Below are 13,690 nucleotides of genomic sequence, written 5' to 3'. Positions count from 1 at the left end.
GAGAGAGTGTGGCCTTCCTACGACCATTGGCAACTAAAATACTTTTTTTTTTCTTTTTCCTGTTAAACAAACTGGGCATTAGCATTCCAAACCAAGTACTCGCCTGTCCTCACTTGAATATTCAAATTAATTCACTCAAACTGATGAAACAATACAGTTTAAATTGAATGCAGTGTTTTTTCAAGGTACCTTTGCAGGAAAAAATATTATCACCGCAATAAATAAAGTAGGTCTAAAGAAATAATTATTTTATAAGTTTCTACAATTACTTATCACGTGTCAAAAAGAAAATAATTCTGCAGTTCACAAGTTTTTTTTTTAACTATGACAGAAATTCTCCACAAAACAAAGCACCTTATACTAAAACGTTATAATAATGATGTATTATTTTAAAAAATAAGTGATAGTACGCTTTCGTAATCGATTTGATAAGAACGGAGACGGGTGCAAAATTAGTGGCGTGCTGTTCGCTTGACTTAATGTAACAAGATTACAATTATGTGTATCCAAATTATTATGACTGGGAAGTTTGTTTGTTATTGATCAATTTTGTAAGTATCATAATCATCATCACACTTCACACAACACACAGGAGGTTATATAAATCAACATTCTAAGCAACTTTTGCTGTAGTAAAATTTAAAAAGTCGCAAATACAGGGTGTTGCAAAATTGGTATACTAAGCCGAAACCTACATGTGCAGTCCTTAGTATACCCTTTTTGCAACACCCTGTATAAATTTAAATCAACGACAACCAAAGAAGGGAGAATCCAAAACAATTATCGCAGATTTAAAAAATCTGGCAAGAGCAAAAGTTGTTTAGAATGACGAGGCATATCCTACCGGCTTGACGTTAACTAACGGGACACCCTGTATATGCACGATGGAGCCTCCCAAGTACATGAATGATCTCAATGAAATTGGCCACTGTGGTCGAAACTCGACTAGCAGGGCATTTTTTATTATTATTCGGCGCACCCTGAGCAGTCAACGACTATAATAATTATCTGACTGGCTAATCCTCAAGCATAGGATTTGTCATCTAAACGCTAGTAAGAATAATTGTACTAAACACACATACACATAAACTGGTGTACACACTACACAGATTTCTCAGACTCAATAAATCAGAGAAGCTATCACAAAATCACAGCGATCAATTCAATAGAACTCAAACCAATTATTAATGTATGAATGCATGCATAAATTCATTTATTTCAATATCAGCTACTTTATGGTAAAGTTCCATCAGTTTTAAACCTGCACATTTCACACCAACAACTTTCTTCGCTTTGACCACAAACGCTGAGAAGGCGATACCGTCATCTCTCTCGTTTTGTAACACTTTCACTTGTTTTAAACTGTATCAGAGTTGCGTGGCCGTTGCATGCGATTACCGAATCTGAAGGCATAGTGTGAGTTTTTATATGCGACGTCCTTTAACAGGCATGTTTTTTACTGTACTGTAATTCCATACTTCATAAATAAATAATTCTTTACCATTCTAGCAGTGAGAATTAACGTTATAAGAGCCAGGTGAAAACCAGCGCTGTGTCCTTATTTTATACAGCACATACTGAGCTGATACCATTTTGATGCTCTGCACAAAAAACATTTATATGTGTTCCTACTTAACTCTTTGTTTTTTATTGTACTGTTTCCTGTATTTTTTGTTGTCGACAGTATAAAATTGGTATGACGCGGAGCTAGTACAGACAGAGCGTATACAAATTAACGTTTTCTCGCCACTACTCGAACGGAGTAAAAACTCGCACTCGGTACGTGGATCGGAAGTTGTCGAATTGTGAAATTAGCTGTTAATTCAGCTATTGCGTTGATTTGGGCGTGGGCTGTTTAGATCTAATTACTTACTTGTTGCTAAAACTGTACCTCTACCTACATACTTTGTATTTTGTCAGAACGTACATAAATAATAACATAATCTCTTGTTTTCACACGTTACCCATTTTCATAATGTCTATTTCCTATCTATGCGTATGTGTCTGGAAGAGATTACTTTTAGTAATAAGGCCGCTGATTGTACTATTTCTTTTCTATATTTGTGAAACTGTTTCTGTTTGTGTGCAATAAAGAGTATTTTATCTTTATCTTTAATCTTTAATAACGTGAGTCTAGCAAAAAGTGGGTGCGGCATCGCACATTCGCCTTCCCCGACAGGGGTCTGTCCACTGACAGACGCCACTGCGTAAATGATGTAGAAATTATACAAGATGACATGTTCACCTTTGTTAATCCAAAAATTCACTAAATAATCCAAAAAATATATCTGATTAAATTGTTATCTTTGGGCGTAAAAAACATGATAATGGAAATCACTTTATCCAAGATTTATGACTTGTTAATACTCATAGTGATTTGAATCAATATAAATCGGGACGTAATGATAATTTACGTTAACAAGTCCTCGTATTAACCTATACCTATAGTCACAATGGCATAGATTTACACGTTTTGGAAATATTTAGCAGCATTTTGACTGGATGTTGGCTGATGATGATGAAAAGATATATTTTTTATTGAAGAAACGATTAGAAAGAAGCTTGTAACACTCAGAAATAGTGTTATACCTAATAAAAAAAGTTTATTTAAATTGGTCTAGTAGTTTCCGATTTTGGAGCCTATTCAATAAAATGTAAACAAAGACACGAATCTTTCCACTGCATATTATAAGTGTAGATAGAAGAATAAAATAAGTATGTTGATAAACTAATGTATTTAATAAAAACTCGGGTTTTCCTTGTAATACGGATCCATAACATACAACGGATATACATATACTAATGCCCGGGGGATTTACCCACCATCTGTCACAGGCCTCTGCCAAGAAGCGCCACAACACTCTGTCCTCGGGTTTCCTCATCCAACCACTACCGGCAACAAAAATGCCCATGCTTCTTGTATAGCTCATCTCTGATGGAAAGACACACTTATGGTCTACACCGGAGAATTCATCTACCCTAACAATCATCGGTTCCTCGACAGATATATCTGACTCACTTCAGAAGGGCTAGCACGGTGCGCAATTAAAACGTGACAACAGTTTTGCATCGCGCAACTTTAAGAGCGAGCGCAACGGAGAACTTTTGTCACGTCAATGCGTCCGTGCTAGCCCTTCAGCTTGTATTAATTTTATTCATTCCCCGGACTGAAAAAGTAATTAGTGAATTCATGATGTGTCACAATGTATCGATCGATCAAGTGTTTATAACGTTTTATCAGGAGATACGGTTCGCTGCCTTATCATACGATCCACGAGTGGTAATTTAGTTTGATTCCTGTAAAATCAATACTGATACGTAACCCTAACTAATATTATAAATGCGAAAGTAGCTGTGTCTGTCTGTTTGTCTGTTACTCTTTCACGCCAAAACTACTGAACGGATTTGAATGAAATTTGGTATACAAATGGTCTAGACCCTGGGAAAGAACATAGGTTTATATGTTTATGTTTATATGTTTATTGAGAACACCAACAGCGTAACAATATAATTTTAACAAAACTTAAATCTTAATAGTAAGGCCAATAACAGGTATCCCTAAATTAACTTAGTGCATTTCAACTAGGTAAATAATAGAAATAACTATAACTATCTAACCAAAGAAATTAATACTACTTACAAACAAAATGCTAGAAAGAACTTAATAGGAATCTACCATTGATGATAACAGTTACTGAGGTTACACTACATCGAAATAAATCTAAAATACATATTTTCATGCACATACACACATATACCATACATACGCGTACATATCATAATAAACGTATATACCTAATACAAATCCAAGAACGCTGAAGAAAATCACTGCAATTATTTATTTAGAGAGGTCGCAAAATAAAATAATATTATTTTATTGTATTAAGTAATTTGTGTATAATAAGTCTTTTAAATGTGTCTTTTGAGTTGTGAAACATATCTATCTCACTGAAAAGCTTGTTGTATGTGGCGGCTGCACGCGTGAGAGGCTCGTTACTGGCGTAGTTGGTGGCATGCGGCGGCACGTGCAGCAGCGGCGTGTGGCGCGTGCGGCGGCGCGGCGCGCGGTACGTCACCGAGCCCACCAGCGAGCCGCAGTCCACGCGACCGAGCATCAGATCGTATAGGAACCCCATATCCAACAGAATACGGCGTTCTTCTAACGTAGGGATATTATTTTTACGGCATCCATCCAAATATGTATTTACAGAGTAGCGCTGTCGGTAGTTTAGGTGGTTTATAAAAGTTTTTTGTATATTTTCTAATCGGTGTTTATATATCAAGTAATTAGGAGACCAAACAGGGCTTGCATATTCTAAAACGCTACGGACATATGCATAATAAACGGATTTTATTGCACTTATGTCCGTAAAAGGCTTGCAGGAACGAATGACAAAACCAAGACCTCTGTATGCTTTGGTAGTGATGTAGTCAACGTGGTCAGAAAATAAACATTTAGAGTCCATTAATACCCCGAGATCTCTAATATTATTTACTCTTTGTATTGCAGATCCGTTGAAGTTATAGTGGTAGTGAATGGGTTTGGGCTTCCGCGTAAAACTAACACACGCGCATTTACTGACATTGACAGTGATTCTGTTCCTGACATAATAATCGCATAACGAGTTTAAATCTGCCTGAACAGCATCACATTCCTGTTGATTTCGCACTTTAAAATATACCTTTTTATCGTCTGCGTATAGAAGGTGATTAGATGTGGCCAAGGCCTTATTTATATCATATATATAAGCATTATAGAATAAAGGACCCAAATGTGAACCTTGGGGTACGCCTGTTGGAATGGAAACCACATCTGACCTGTAGCCACCCAGTACCACAGCCTGCGAGCGATTTGACAAATATGATTTGACCCATCGAAGAAGGTCACCATGGATTCCTAGCTGCTGAAGTTTCTGCAACAGGATGGCGTGATCCACCCGGTCGAAAGCTTTTTCGAAGTCCGTGTAGATCACGTCAACCTGCCCACCGCGTTCCATGTTACACAACAAGAACTTCGTGAAGCAAACTAGGTTAGTAACAGTCGATCTTCTCCTCAGGAATCCATGCTGCTGTTCAGGTATCTGTCGAGAAATGAGCGTATAAATCCCATTATATACCATTTTTTCAAATATCTTTCCGACTATGTTTAATATTGATATTCCCCTGTAATGTTCGACTCGTGTTTTGGTGCCCTTTTTATGTATAGGTACTATGTTTGCTTCTTTCCATTTAGATGGAAATGTGCCTTCGACAAGAGACCTATTAAAAATTATGGCAATCGGTGGTGCAAGGGAAGCTGCGCATTTTACCCAGAATACGGGTGGGAGGCCATCACTTCCAGCACCCTTGTTTATATTGATAGCACCAAGATATGTCTCCACTGTTGACGCAGAGAACGATAGCCTCGATATCGAGTCACTGTGGACCTCAAACTCCGGAGACGGGATATCATCGCCTAAGGGGACCCCAAATACACTCGAGAAGTAGCTGTTAAATGCATCACAAATGTCCTTGCCGTCTGTAAATTTGTCATTATTGTAAGTTAGCATTTTGGGGTAATTCGAGCCTCCACGCATTGATTTTATGTAGGACCAAAAAGCTTTAGGCTGATCTTTTACAATTTGTTGTATTCGACTTATGTATTTTTTATAACACTCATTTTGAACACGACGCTGTCTCGTTCTTAGTAACGAAAATTCATCGTAGTCGAGCAAATTATTATGTTTTTTCCATCGTGCATGAGCTTTCGACTTTTCTTTAATTATTTTTATAAGCGCATCACTGTACCAGGATGGATAATTATGCCTTGTAGATCTTTTTGCGAGGGGGACGTGTTTACTAATGATTTCGTTTATTACGCTGTATAATGCATCGACACACTCATCCACCGTGTTGGAATCGCTTAATATTATTTTCCAGTCGATTTCGTTAAACTCGCTATTCATGCTAATATAATCACCGCGGAAATAGTTGCGTTTAGATGTCAACGCTTCCCTAAGGGGGGTTATTTTTAAGTCTAAAACTTCAAACGTGAACGCAGGATGGTGACGGTCCTCCTTAACGAGTGGGTATTCGCATCGAGTGATCGCCAATGGTAACGTTGAGAACGCTAGATCCAAGGTGTTGTTTGAGATATTTTTTATATTATTATACTGTGTCATTCCCAAGAAATTAAGCTTAGAATCGAGGCTAATAGCGGCATTTTGTACCTCAATAGAACCCTGTTTAAGGTGTACATGAGTGGTAGCCTCCCATCGGATACACGGCAAATTAAAGTCGCCGACAATTATGTGATTAAGGTGTGGTTCGTTTTCGCAAATGCCACAGATTTCCCCAATAAAGCTATCTATATCTAACGGTATTTGCCGGGCTTCGGGTGGTATGTACACTGCACAGATGTGAAGGTCGGAGGCGGCGGAGAGCGCGCGGGCCGGCAGCGTCACCGACAACATCTCGGTGGTGCGGGGGGCGCCGAGCGCGAGCCGCACCGCCCCCAGCGCCTGCTTCACAAGTATCATCACCCCGCCCCCCGTTGTTTTGCCGCATGCCGCTAGGTCGCGATCCCTCCGAAACACGTCGTACCTATTGTCGCATAATTCGCCGTCAAAGATGCCCTCATGAAGCCAGCTTTCTGTTATTATAATAATATCGTAATTATTAGAGAGTATACTTTGACTTATCTGTAAACATTTCGTTCTCAACCCACATGTGTTTTGGTAATAAACACTTAGATTATTTGGAGCAGACATTATGGTTGAGATCCATCTATCGCATTATCTATAAATAAAAAACAAACGACAATATCTAAATAGCAAACAAAATATATTGAAAGTGGGTAATTGCCAAAAGTTACGACAAATAAGTTAGTGATGCATCGACACATGAGTAATAAGCGTGCGCTAAATGAGTGTGCGGATTTAAGCTGAGACACGAATGATATTAGAAGTTCCGCGTAAAGATAATAATTAATATAAAACTGTAATTTGAACTTTTTTTTTTTTTTTTTTATCTAGGTCATCAACAACACCACAACAACGTTCACGTAAGTATGTAATTTTGGGCTTTCCAGTGAGTGATATGAGTATACGATATACAGTGCATATATATAAACAATATTGCAGACACATAATATGTATAAATATAGTTTATTGGGTAAATATGATTGATGTTCGAATCGTTTACATTGGGGGCTGGCTCGCACATTAGTTTTACGAATATATATTACAAGAATGTTTATCAAAGAGTAGTTAGAACCGTTAATGTAGAAGCGACATACAATAACAACCAGAGACAGAGTATTTTTATGATACTGTAAATATTTATATGAAGACACTATTACAGAATAAGTACAGGTTAATTGAAAAACGAGGTTCCTTACATAATTTTTTTCAGGTCGTCTTCCGTGATGATTCTTATGGCTGGAGATGTATCGTTCTTCCTCACGTATATCCTCCCATTTTTTGTCCACGTGAACTGATGATTTTTCATCCTAGCAGCGTCTTTAGCCATCCTTAATATTTGTTTGTTATACATTGATAAATGTTCATTAACGAATACAGGCTTCGGTTCTCCGCCTAGGCCCATAGATTGTGTAGTAAGCCTAGATTTCCGCGCGGAAGAGATAATGTTATCCTTTAGTAACCGGTTCCTCATTTTGGCAATTATTACTCTCGAGCGGCCAGGGACCTTAGCTCTCGGAGTAATTCTGTTTACATGAACTATATCGCTGTCCAGTAAGGTTATTCCTACTTCCTTCGCGATTTTAATGAGAGTTTCGTTCAAGTTTTCTTCTTTAAGCTCAGGCAATCCCACTATTTCTAAATTTAACTGTCGCTCTCTTTGGTCGTTCTCAATCATCTCTTGCTTCAATTGGCGGTTTTGCTTACGCACTTCTACTAGCTCAGCTTCCATGCCTTCTATCTTTTTAGTACTTTCCGAGAGGTTGTCGAATTTAATCTTGAGATCATCGTGCTGGTCGCTTATAAATTGAGTAGCGTGCTGCAGCGCAGAAACATCACCTTTTAACGAATTAAAATCAGATTTCATTGAGGTTATGGAGCTCTTAACTTCTGCGTATTCCTTACGAATATTAGAGATCTCTGCCTTCATTTCCAGTGAGTTTTCGGATAACTTTTTCAGGTCACTTTTTATTATATTATTTAGGTTAGTATTTATTTGTGACAGTTCTTTTTCGAATGCCAATTTCCAAGTGCTAAGCGTAGCCGAGATTTCCGCGCTAAACTGCTTGAAACATTCGGAGAAATCTTCTTCACGTTTTCTTTTACGTAGTGTGATGCTTCCGGAATCCTCCGTTGGGTTGCATGATGTCCGCGCAAGTTCCGGGTTGGAACCATGGTGTTTACCTGGAGACCGCAGCATCTCAGGAAGAGTGTCCAATCTGTAGACCTTTATTCTATGACAGCGCGTCGCGTTGCTAGAGCCGGACAGCCGAGGAGGATGGATGGATTGTCGACTCTCGCGGTGACCCGAAGTGTCGAACGGGTCCGATCCTCAACGAAGTATGGTGGCCGGTATAGACGATTGCGGTTTGAATATATATTTTATTTATGCGCACTTAGGTTTAAGTTCCTCTGTCGGTAATAGTTTAAGAATTTAATAATTTGTTATGCACACGACACGTCCGTACTGATTCGCAACGAATCGAGGAAAAAAGGCTACTTTTTATCGCGGAATTCCCACTGGAAAACTTTTTAAGGCGGACCCAAGCTCGCGGGAACAACTTGTTAATAGTAATGTGATTAAATAATATACGCCTATTTTTTTTAAACCCATTTTTTCCCATTCATTAAGGTACCTAAACCTATTCGAAGACAAAGTAAGTATACTTAGTAATAAAGACCAGAGGTCACATGAAATGTAAATTAAAAAGTGTTTTGTTTTATATGTACCTATTACGTTGTGTCATTCGTCCGTAATAATTGAACAATCCTTAGTTTATATTTGATATGTAAAAAAGGGTATAAATTTATAAAAAAATATCTTCAAAATTGAGTTATTTTGGACGGGGGGAAAAATTTACATCATCAGATATCACATGACAAAAATTTACATCATTATAAGTATGTTTTTTTCTCAGAAACTTTTTCCCGTGGGATAGGATAGTTTAGTTTATTAGTTTCCAAGCTCAGCCTAGGTTGCATTGTTTTTATAGTGTCACCTTAGACCTTAGAATAAGGGATTATTGTTTGGAACTGTTGACAGTTATTATACATGATGTTTTTTTTTGTGGAACGTCATAAATTTAGATTTCTTGGTCCTTGCTCCGCATTTGTACAGCAAATATCTAATATTATTAAAAAAAACACATTTAAATCCCCATACCACCTTAAGTAAGTAGGTATAGTATTTTGTTTCGCCAGTTATATGCAATTTATTTAATAGCAAAATAACCATCATTTCGCATCCTTTGCAGCCAGCCAAAACAATCACAACTCAATGACAGCACCATTACAGCCTATTACGAAACCAATCTTAGAATAAGGACTTCAGACAACTCGCCTCCTTGGTCCTCCAGCAAAAAACTAAACATTCCAAGACAAAAACAACTTTTTGATCGCAACACTGGCCGGTAAGAACAGAAATTAAGAAACAAAAATTGCCGCGCACATTTTTCTAGCCGCGATAACTTTCACTCAAAAGTGCACCGAGTAACATACGTCAGGCGTACGGCGAGCGCGCGGTCTCACTGAACGTAAACGAGTTTATGCCCGCGCGAGTCAATGGAGGGAAGTAGTGGTGGGACACTTCGGTGTCGATAAATGTGGGAGGCATATCGATAGATGATATTTCTTACCTTGGAGGCAAAGGTGTAATAGGTCTGTGATGCAGTCGTGAGCAACAACTTCGTACTTCAGAGGGTTATGCTTCTTAAATTTGTTAAAATCATTATGGGCTTATTACTTTTTATTTATCTTGATTTTTTGACCTTAAACCGCAATGGTTTCGATAAAGTAATAAGACTTATGTGACAAAATTACAAACTGCTACCCTACCTAATTGAAATATACTAATGAATAATGCCATCAGCATGCAGCATTGCTGCGGTTACTGCCCTAACGTTGATCTATGTTATTTTAATTTATCCACAAATATTTATAACGATTCTGATGGATATAACACTTTTACGGAGCTTCTCTCTACATAGTACAAACTGGTACCTACATCAAATTTAATATAATATTAATATCGATTCTGACAGGCCAAATTTCAGGACCAAAATTATTTGTTAAAATTCGACTCTGAAATTTTCCGGAAATGTCATTTTCCACTATCAAAATTTATAGTTTGAAACTTAGCAGTTTAACCTTTTCGGCGGCTGCAAACTTAACTTTGTCTGAACCCTGTCGTGGATCTCCACATTATGTCATCGTATAAGGTCTCTGGGTCTCTAGAGGGTGCATTAAAAATCAACATCATCGTTTTGGTCCAGCCATGAGGATAAGTTTCTGTTTTTATTTTGATGAACATAATTATGTACCGAATATAAATGTATTATATATAATTATATAATAGGATAGATACTTACACTTTCGATAATATATGTATGTATGTATATATAATATGATGTAGTAAGAAAATAACTATAATTTTTACAAGTACCTAACCTAATATATTTTCACTTTAAGCTAATTATGATAAACAATTACATTATATGAAAATAATTTACAGGAAATCATACTCTAGGGCAAAAATCCTAGTAACGATACTTTGGATAACATCGACCTTTTTTAACAATCTGTATCTACTTTGAAAACTTTATCGATAAACGACAAGCATCGACACTTTACCCCATCCCTTATCAAGATTAGATCACTCAATGACCATTCGTCTTTAAGAAGGTCTTAAAAGCTATAATAAACCAAACACCCAGCAATCTTATCCGTTGGTAATAAGAGTTATTTTCGTACTTTCTATTGAAAAGCTTGGGTAAACCTCGTGATGTAGGTATGCCACGGCAAATCAGTGCAGATCAAGGTATGACAATAGAGACTTTATGGTTGTAGAACTACGCGAAATCAAATGAGTAGTGATTTTCGAAACAAAATGTACCTAATTTTAAAACTTGTAAAAGAAAATGTAGCATTGATTGATCATTTTGATCATATTCTAGAATATTATTATTATTATTAAATTCTTTATTGCACATAAATTTGTTTGTACATAGGCGAACTTAATGCTAAAAGCATTCTCTTCCAGTTAACCTTGGGCGTTGTGGAGAAAATGATAGGTAGTGCGAAAGTCAATGAGAACAGTTTAATTCTGTTTAATATCTATTGTTTAACACTAGAATATATACTTACTTATTATACATAATATCATAAAATAAACGTAAAAATTATACTTATACGTAAGAATATCACAGATACATAATAATAATAGTTTTAAGTACATCGATATTAATTAAATGGATAGAATTTTATTTTATTTTGAACCAATATATTATTTGTATTTTACGACTAATAAAAAAAATATGAAACATGCTATGCATCTAGATCTAGATTCCAGCCAAGATGTGTCCATTATTGTCACAATCACAATAAATAATATCACCCTGTAGGTAGTATCTTAATTACATGATAGTAAGGGCCTGTTTCACAATGACTGGTTAGTGGCTACCTGTAGGATAAAATACAGGCTGTCACTGTCAAAAAAATAATAACAGAGAGTGACAGCATGTTTTTTTTATCTGTCTGACTGGTAGCCACTAACCAGACATTGTGAAACAGGGCCTAGGAGTCGTGGTGGTGTAACGGATAAGGTTTCGGCTCTCATTTGTGAAGCCGTGAATTTGAACCCTGCGTACCAATGGATTCTTTAGATGTGTACCCTATTCTATTCTATTCTATTCTCTGTGGGGGTGTAAGTACCTGCACCTGGCTCTCTCGAGTGGAACCTTTGTGCATATCCCCAAGGTCTACACTGCCTTCCTAAGCTTGGACCATTTCCCACCACGCTGGTCCACTGCGGGTTGGTGGGTTCACATATCTAGATGTGCTAGATCTAGATATGCAGGTTTCCTCACGATGTTTTCCTCGCGACCTATCACGTGAGTACAAAATGTACAGCGAAAAGCGGGTGGTGGTGGTGTTGTTTGACTCGGACTACCCCTTCGAGGATTACAGTCGTGAGCATATGTATGTATACAAACATGTAGGTATGTACTTAAAAAAGGATTTGTATGGCGATGATATAGTACAGCTTGTGTACCGCTAGGTGGCGAGTGTGGCGACTCTTTCGCAACATACAAATTTTCATTTACTTTTCCTTTTCACGACTCGACTATGTAAAAATTCTCATTTCGCATGTAAGCGTTAAAAAGTTAAATCATAAAAATATGTATTTTAAAACTTACCCTTTTAGGACTGGCGATGTTTCAGTCATCTCCGCTGATTCACCTGAAAAAGAACAATAAGTACATATTTAAATGTCCTAATCGTGTCACATAATATACATATGGTAAGTAGACCTGATCCTTTCAGGAGGTGATAGAGGAAGGAATTTCTAGTCCATTGAACCCTATATGTATTGCCTAAATGTAACCCTAATGCCTTATCCGAAACTTAACCATTTCTGAGATACTTAAGATTTGAGTTTAAAACGACGTTCGATTCATAAGAAATTTAACCTTTACACCCACGACATAAGGCACACGCCGGGCAGTCAGCGACTGACGCTAATCTGACTGGCCAATCCTTTGACAAAAAAAAAAAAACACGCACTCACGCCTTGTACTAATGTACTCCCTTGCGGGGTAGGCAGAGGTGCATTGCTGCACCCACTTTTCGCCAGAGTGTTATGTTAGTCCCAATGTAATAGGGGGCGGGCCTATTGCCATTTTACGGGCACATCCAAGACCCGAGAACAAATATCTGTGTTTAAACAAATATCTGCCCCAGCCGGGAATCGAACCCGGGACCATCGGCTCAGTAGTCAGCGTCACTAACCACTACGCCATTCGGTCGTCCAATCCTTCACAATGGTGAAAAATCCTAACCATAATTAGTTATGTGACAAAAGATTTCACATAAATGTATGGTTAGGATTTGTCACCATTCTCATCGCGCTCACTCACATCGTGCGGCCACGAGAACTTTTGTCACGTCTTGACTTGCGCCCCGTGCTAGGCTAGCCGCTCTACATTTTTTTCACAGATTCTAAAAGAAGACATATTTCTCTCAAAAAACTAAACTGAATCGCCGTGATTCATCAAAATCGCATCATCCTAATATAAAGTCTACTTAAGAGTGTGTGTGAACGAACTATTATCAAAACCTGGTTATTGTTTAACCTAATTACGTCTGTATGACATAGCTGTGCTATGTATTATCTAATACGAAGCAATAATAGTATCTCGATTCAATAAAAGATAAACAATTTTTATCAATTACTTCATTTTTTTATAGAGACAATCGGACATACACGAATAAGAGGCATATTTAGAGGCATATAAACATGTTTCACCATCATATTGCTCCATATTTTGATATAAAAGAAAGACTTCATACTTTTGCATTTATGATACTTAGGTAAGTATATTAGATAAACTGTTCACTTATCTATATCCAAACTTTAGAGATATGAATGTAACTCTTCAAAATGTACAAAGGCCAAATAACTGACTACCTACTACAAAATAAATCCAAATTCTTCGAAAATCATTTTGTGATAA

At 37.3% G+C, this 13,690-nt stretch overlaps 1 protein-coding gene across 1 annotated transcript in view; it reads right to left on the bottom strand.

Annotated features, from left to right (window-relative positions):
• Positions 1-13,690, bottom strand: part of LOC105388004 (copper-transporting ATPase 1) — a 65,600-nt gene that overhangs the window by 49,088 nt on the left and 2,822 nt on the right. The window contains exon 3 of the mRNA XM_048632048.1: positions 12,374-12,416. Coding sequence (XP_048488005.1) covers positions 12,374-12,416 — 43 coding nt within the window. The remainder of the gene's footprint in view (positions 1-12,373; positions 12,417-13,690) is intronic.

The sequence above is a fragment of the Plutella xylostella genome, chromosome 30 (genome assembly GCF_932276165.1).
Source record: "Plutella xylostella chromosome 30, ilPluXylo3.1, whole genome shotgun sequence".
Taxonomy (NCBI): Eukaryota; Metazoa; Arthropoda; class Insecta; order Lepidoptera; family Plutellidae; genus Plutella; species Plutella xylostella.
Note: the sequence above shows the minus strand (reverse complement) of the source record. Positions and strands in the feature narration are given on the sequence as shown.